Source organism: Giraffa tippelskirchi, chromosome 3 (genome assembly GCF_054371585.1).
Source record: "Giraffa tippelskirchi isolate mGirTip1 chromosome 3, T2T-mGirTip1v1.2.pri, whole genome shotgun sequence".
NCBI classification, from domain to species: Eukaryota; Metazoa; Chordata; class Mammalia; order Artiodactyla; family Giraffidae; genus Giraffa; species Giraffa tippelskirchi.
Window position 1 is genome coordinate 20,839,900 of NC_137277.1, and position 6,811 is coordinate 20,846,710.

General features: G+C 56.7%; 1 protein-coding gene across 3 annotated transcripts; it reads left to right on the top strand.

Moving 5' to 3' along the window:
- The first annotated feature begins 2,293 nt into the window (after window positions 1-2,293).
- LOC145540973 (keratin, type I cytoskeletal 14) lies at window positions 2,294-6,512 on the top strand. Of its 3 annotated transcripts, none has more exons than XM_081576135.1 (9): window positions 2,294-2,827; window positions 4,068-4,150; window positions 4,694-4,850; window positions 5,001-5,162; window positions 5,246-5,371; window positions 5,470-5,690; window positions 5,783-5,829; window positions 5,884-5,886; window positions 6,252-6,512. In XM_081576135.1, the coding sequence occupies exons 1-9, from the start codon at window positions 2,294-2,296 to the stop codon at window positions 6,344-6,346; spliced, it is 1,428 nt and encodes a 475-aa protein (XP_081432261.1). In that variant the 3' UTR covers window positions 6,347-6,512. The 3 variants fall into 3 exon arrangements, with proteins under 3 accessions (XP_081432261.1, XP_081432262.1, XP_081432260.1); XM_081576136.1 differs by lacking the exons at window positions 5,783-5,829; window positions 5,884-5,886 and adding an exon at window positions 6,113-6,114 and having other exon boundaries at window positions 2,294-2,427; window positions 2,503-2,827; window positions 6,225-6,512; XM_081576134.1 differs by lacking the exon at window positions 5,884-5,886.
- The last annotated feature ends 299 nt before the right edge of the window (window positions 6,513-6,811 follow it).

The window sequence follows — 6,811 nt, forward strand, 5'->3', positions numbered from 1 at the left end:
GGGTCTAGTCCTGGGTGGGGGAGACGGTCAGAATTGTTTCTGATGCTGGGATTCCAGGGTCCCTGGAGGTTGGGAGCAGGCTGGCAAAGGTCTTTTCCTGGATTGCATATGTGAACATACGTGTCATGGGTTCCCTACCCTCTTTGTCTTTTGGATTCCCCTTCGGAGAGGGACGAGGAGGGAGCCTCTTGTGGGTTCCACCGAATCAAGTGTGAGTGAAGAAGAGCCCTTCCTGTGTCCTGTGCTCCAGGGATTCTGTCCGTGGTTCCCGGCGGTGGAGAGAGACAGGGTGGAGGGCACCACAGAGGAAGCGGGTGCTGGGCTCTGCACCCACTGGTGCTCCCTGGGTCCCTCCGAATGCTGCATGTTTCTCTGGAGAGCACGCCCTCCCCCCGCCCCCGCACTCCACCGCACAGCCAACAGCAACAGTCTTCTAACAAAGGCATCTCCTCCTTCAGCCGAAATCCCTGCTGCCTCTCACTGAGGAAATTGTAGGGCTGGGCCGGGGTGGGGGACCATTCTCTGGAAGGAGATTAGGAGTGTCGGTCAGGGGAGGTTGGGGTGGGGCGGGGCCCTCGCTTACTCACATCCTCGAGCGTCCTCAGCATGGCAGATTTGGGGAGCCCACAGCCTCAAGTGTCTGCCTCAGCATTGTCCTCTAAGCCCCAGTGGCGGCAGGTGGGGGTGGGGGTGGGGAGGGCGGCTCCCTGACTTCTGCTTTGGTGGCGGTTGGGGAGGGGGCAGAGGGAGGCTCTGCTTCCATTCCAGGAGCAGTTGATCCAGGAGGAGTCCTGGAGCCTCCAGCATGGGCTGTTGGGGCCTGTCTGGGGAGATGGGATGCGTCAGGCAGCCCCAGACACGACTGCATTCCTCCCGACATGCCTGCCGGGGTCTGTGGGGCTGAGGGGCGCTGGGAGGGTGGGGTGAGGCGCAGGGGTGCCTTTGGAGGTTGTCTGGGAGACCTGAGATGGCTGAGGTCCCGATATACAGACGTATGAGGCAGAGCTTGATGGACCCCTGGAAATGTCCCTGGACCCTCGAGGCCTCAGTAGTTGGGGACCCTTGACTCAACTGTCTGATGCATGTGCTCCTCCACCCACCAAAACCCTACCAGGGGCTCAGACAACGGTACTGAGCCAGACCCTCCCATGGAGCTGCCCTGGTGGTCTGAGAAGACACCTGGGCTGGAAGCAAAAAGCCGCCCCCCCCAGTTCCTGTTCCAGGGGTGTTGCTCCACTCCCTCTGGGGCCCAGACTGGGCTACAACAATGCTACCCAGACTCTGCGCCCCACTCGACTTACAAAACCCTCTCACATCCATTGTCATGTTGCCTTCTCAGAGCTGACTCTGCAGTAGGCAGAGTGGCCACCGAGAGTCAGTGGCCAGACTGAGCAGGTGGTATTTACGTCCACTTTACAGATGAGCAAACCGAGACTCGGAGGAACGCCAGGGCCTAGGTCACACAGGAGTAAACAGCAGAATCAGGACTCCAGCTGACTCCATGCTCTTTCCCTATGTCTTCTGTGACCCCCACCTGCCCTTGGCCAGACTAAACAGCCAGTGCCATGGGCATATCCACCAGTGTGTGGAGGACCTTAGGGTCTGTGCCCAGGGCTGAGGAGAGCTGCCTGGATTTCTCTTTACCTGGGGCATTGGGGTGGAAGCCTGAGCCACTTGACTACTGGCAGGGCATGTTTCAGGAGCGTGACAGGCCCCTTGGCACAGCCCAGAAGGTCAGACCTGGGAGGGTCCCAAAGCCTCGTCTCATATTATGGATGGTAATGCTGAGCGGCATCTCTGTGCCCCATGTGATCTTTCCATGCTGCTGTTCCTCCAGCCAGGTGCCACTTGGAGTGGTGGGCTTCCTCCAGGAGGATGGCAGAGGCCCACTGAGTTAATGAGGAACTAACAAGTCACCAGGTTTACGGTGCACACAGGCCCTACTCCCACCATCTTGCTGAGCTTGCACGCGTTCTCCCAGGGTCTGAAGGGAAAGTGTAGCCTGCAGGCCCACACCTCCTTCTGTGAATCACACCTGGCGGGACATGAAACCCCAAACACCCTGAACAATGAGTTTCCAGTAAAATATGACAGACATGATGAGATGGAAGAGGGGAGGGATCTGCCTGGGACTTGGCACTGGCCTCTGGGTGACGAAAGCCAAGGGGAATGGAAAATGCCAGGCCCGCCCCTACCCAGGAGTATAAAGCCAGGCATCCTTCTAACTCACCTCAGCACCTTTCTCTTCACTGCCGACTTGCTCACTTGCTCATTCACCTCTATCCTTGGCACCATGACCACCTGCAGCCGTCAGTACACCTCCTCCAGCTCCATCAAGAGCTCCGGGGGCATCGGTGGTGGCTCTAGCCGCATATCCTCCGTCCTGGCCGGAGGCGCCTGCCGGGCCCCCAGCGCCTATGGAGGCCTGTCTGTTTCCTCCTCCCGCTACTCCTCTGGGGGTGTCTGCGGGCTGGGGGGCGGCTACGGCGGTGGTTTCAGCAGCAGCAGCAGCTTTGGCCTGGGCAGTGGCTTCGGTGGAGGATATGGCGGGGGCCTTGGTGCCGGCTTTGGTGGTGGCTTCGGTGGTGGCGTGGGTAGTGGTTTTGGTGTTGGCTTTGGCGGTGATGGGCTCCTGGCAGGCAGTGAGAAGGTGACCATGCAGAACCTGAATGACCGCCTGGCCTCCTACCTGGACAAGGTGCGTGCCCTGGAAGAGGCCAACGCCGACCTGGAGGTGAAGATCCGTGACTGGTACCAGAGGCAGCGGCCCACTGAGACCAAGGACTACAGCCCCTACTTCAAGACCATAGAGGACCTGAGGAACAAGGTGAGTGGGCCAGGCAGCAGGAGGTGCTGTTCTAGCCACCTCACTCAGGAGCAATGGAGGCCTCAGAGCATTGATCGCTTTGAATTCTTAGACAGGCTAGCCTCCAGCCCTTTCTTCTGGCTCTAGATGCCCCCAACAGAGCTGGTCTATGAGAAGATGGTCTCCTTTTCCCCACCTGGCTCATACCTCTCTGAACTCAAGTCCCACGAGACACTAGGGGTTCCTACCCTTACATGTTACAGAAGAAGAAGTTGAAGCTTTGGGCTGTCTGCCCAAGGTCACATAGCAAATTAACGGCAGAGCCAAAGCTAGAGCCCTTGTGCCCCACCTGCCAGCTTGGGAGGCAGCAACCTGTTCTCCAGCCCAGGGGAGGAGCGAGGCTGTAACGGGACCAGGCTAGACATCCAAACCGCTCATTAGCTCATTAGTCTGGGCTGTGGCGGCTGCCTCCATGAGTCTTGGCACAGGCAGCCCCTCCCCACAGCCAACAGGGCATGGAAAACCCACAGAGACAATCAGTGGTGGCCCACCTCACATGCCCCGCACAGGAGGGGAGCTGGGGGGACTTGTGTCATCTGATTCTTGTTCCTTGCTCCCATATGACCCCAGAAGTCTGCTGATCTTGGTGTCTGGCTCTGATGCTTTGAGGGGATTAGGGAAATCAGATGATGAGAGAGGGAACTCAAGCCAATCCAGAGTTCAGTCTATCCCCACCAAACCTCCCCCCGCCCCCATTTGCTTCTTCTGTTTTGAATCCTCTGTGCCAGCTGGATCTCAGTTTGTGGGAAAGCCCCACTTAAGATCCTGTGCTCTGAGGGCTTGAGAAAGAGTGCATGTGCCTACAGAGTCCTGGCAGGCCTGGCTTGTGCAGAGAGAAGAGAATTCAGGTCAGGAAGGGGGTCTGGAGAGCCTGGTCATTCTCCTCAGTGGCAGAGAACCTGAGGCTCTGAGACCCAGCTCAGGTTTTGCAACAAGTCAGAGGTAGAAGCAGGACAAAAACTCAAGGGCTATTTATTTTAAAGCCAAGGCTCTTTCTACCCATTCTGATGACCATGAGCCAGCAAAGCCCTGGGTCAAGGCTGGACTAACGGGGATTATCCTTTAGGCTGCCATGGCAAAGGCTTGTGGGGAGTAATGGGGATTCAAGAAAAGCATGAAGGTAAAGGCCTGATGCAGGCTGAAGTCAGGTCTGGCTAGCACTGTCCTTTCCACCAATGACCTGTGCCCTTTCTATCTGCAGATCCTCGCAGCCACTGTAGACAATGCTAATGTCGTGCTGCAGATTGACAATGCCCGTCTGGCTGCTGATGACTTCCGCACCAAGTGAGTTTGCAGTGGTGGTTCAGAGCACCCGGTCTCCCCTGGGTGGGGCGTTTTGGGAGCAGTGTTCCCTGAACAGAGCGTGCCAGTATCAGGATGGCTGTGTGCAAACCCCTTGGGGTGCTTGTAAAAATACAAGACTCTTGGGCCCCACCCTTGGGATTCTGATTCAGTTATTTTTAATAGGCTACTTGGGTGATTTTGATCCACAGTCAGATTAGGGAGCCACTGCTTCAGGGAGAGGCACTCCCCACTTCCCAAACTGCCCCTGAAGTGCAAGAGGTAGTCATATTTGGAGGCCTCCTGTGCTCCTGGTTGGAATCTCCCCTCCATGAATTCTACAGCACAATGAACTATCTTATTCCTGTCATTGTCCCCCTCCCCAGATGTTCATATCTGAGGAATAATGGGCATTATGTCTATCCATGCCAATCAAGATTGGCACCATAAACCATCCAAGAAGGCCAACTATGGACAGAAGGGGGAAGAGAACAGAACCACCAGTGTGACTGGGGTGGGTGTCTCATTTCTCTTGGTTCATTCCAGGTACGAGACGGAGCTGAACCTGCGCTTGAGCGTGGAGGCCGACATCAACGGCCTTCGCAGGGTGCTGGACGAGCTGACCCTGGCCAGGGCCGACCTGGAGATGCAGATCGAGAGCCTCAAGGAGGAGCTGGCCTACCTCCGCAAGAACCACGAGGAGGTGAGCGCTAAATGGAAAAGCCCGCTTAGAGGGTTAACTGGGAGGGAAGAGATGCAATTCAGATGGCTGAAGACAACATTCAGTCCAGGAACACCTCCGACTGGGGAATCCTAATCAGCCGCCATAATGGACTGTTCATTGGTTGTGCAGGAAATGAACTCCCTGCGAGGCCAGGTGGGAGGAGACGTCAACGTGGAGATGGACGCCGCCCCCGGCGTGGACCTGAGCAGAATCCTGAACGAGATGCGCGACCAGTACGAGAAGATGGCGGAGAAGAACCGCAAGGATGCCGAGGACTGGTTCTTCAGCAAGGTGGGCGGCATTCGGAGTGGAAGGAACCCAGGAACACCTTTCTCTTGCAACTTCCCGTGCAAATGGTGCTTTCTTTTCTGTAGACAGAGGAACTGAACCGCGAGGTGGCTACCAACAGCGAGCTGGTGCAGAGCGGCAAGAGCGAGATCTCGGAGCTCCGGCGCACCATGCAAAACCTGGAGATCGAGCTGCAGTCCCAGCTCAGCATGGTAGGGGCGTGGCCGGGCCTGGGGGTATGCGCGCAGAGTCTCGGTGGGAGGGAATGACCACCCTCCCTGATTTCTGATCTTCTTTCCTTCCCTCACAGAAAGCATCTCTGGAGAACAGCCTGGAGGAGACCAAAGGCCGCTACTGCATGCAGCTGTCCCAGATCCAGGAGCTGATCAGCAGCGTGGAAGAGCAGCTGGCTCAGCTGCGCTGCGAGATGGAGCAGCAGAACCAGGAGTACAAGATCCTGCTGGACGTGAAGACCCGGCTGGAGCAGGAGATCGCCACCTACCGCCGCCTGCTAGAGGGCGAGGACGCCCAGTGAGTGCCTGGAACCCCAGTCCTGTCCCCCAGTGTTCACTCACTGCTCCACCGCGGTGTCTAATGATCTTTGCCCCTTTCTGTCTTCACAGCCTCTCCTCTTCCCAGTTCTCCTCTGGCTCTCAGTCATCCAGAGATGGTAAGGCCTTTCTCCTCATCCAGTCTGAACTCAGGACCACCTCCTGTCTCCCAGCAGGTCTAGGATGTTAGATAGGGGCTTCTGGAGAAGTTGAGCTAGGGTCCCATAGTTAGCACCATGGGCAGAGCCCCACATGGTCTTCCCACCAAGCCCGGTCCATTTGGGCGGATCTGGACAGAACCATTTTGATCTCAGTTATTAGGACGCTCCAGTCTGAGGACACAGACTCCCAGAGCTCTAGTCTGAAAGAAATGTGTTGATAATATCAGTGCTGGGGCAAGAGCAGTGGGTGAGGTGGTAATCAGGGGACAGGGCAGTAGGGAGACGGTTCGTTTAAGTGCCCTGGGCTCCTTGGCCTCTGTGCTCCTGGTTTCTCTATTGCCACCCGCCACTAGTAACGCCCTCTCTTCTCTCTCCCCTAGTATCCTCCAGTCGCCAGGTTCGCACAAAAGTCGTGGATGTGCACGACGGCAAGGTGGTGTCCACACACGAGCAGATCGTTCGCACCAAGAACTAAGGATTCTCTGCACTGCTCATGCCTAGAAAGCCCTCCCAGTGTACACAGATTTCCCTGGGGGATCCTCTCTCCTGTCCCCGCCTCCCCCAAGCACTTGACTCGTGAGCCCTGTTTCACCCTTGCCCCTTCCAGCAATCAATAAAGCTTCATTATCTGAGTTGCACAACTCCTGTCTCTGCCTGGTCATTGTCAGGAGTGGAGGTGGGCAGAATGCGGGGGAGGCATCTCTTGGGAGCTCTCAGAGCACCTGGCTGTGGCCTCTGGGACTGGGAGAAAGAACCTGGGGGCAGATTGGGCTCAGGTCCCAGGATTGCTTTCACCATCACAGAAGATACTGTGTGTACCAGGTCATGTGTGGCATCTCTTGGAACATTCATTCATTTACTCACCCCTCCATTTACTTATTCATTCATTCAACAGATATTATTGAGTGCCTTTTGCGTGCCAGGCACTATGCTAGGTTAG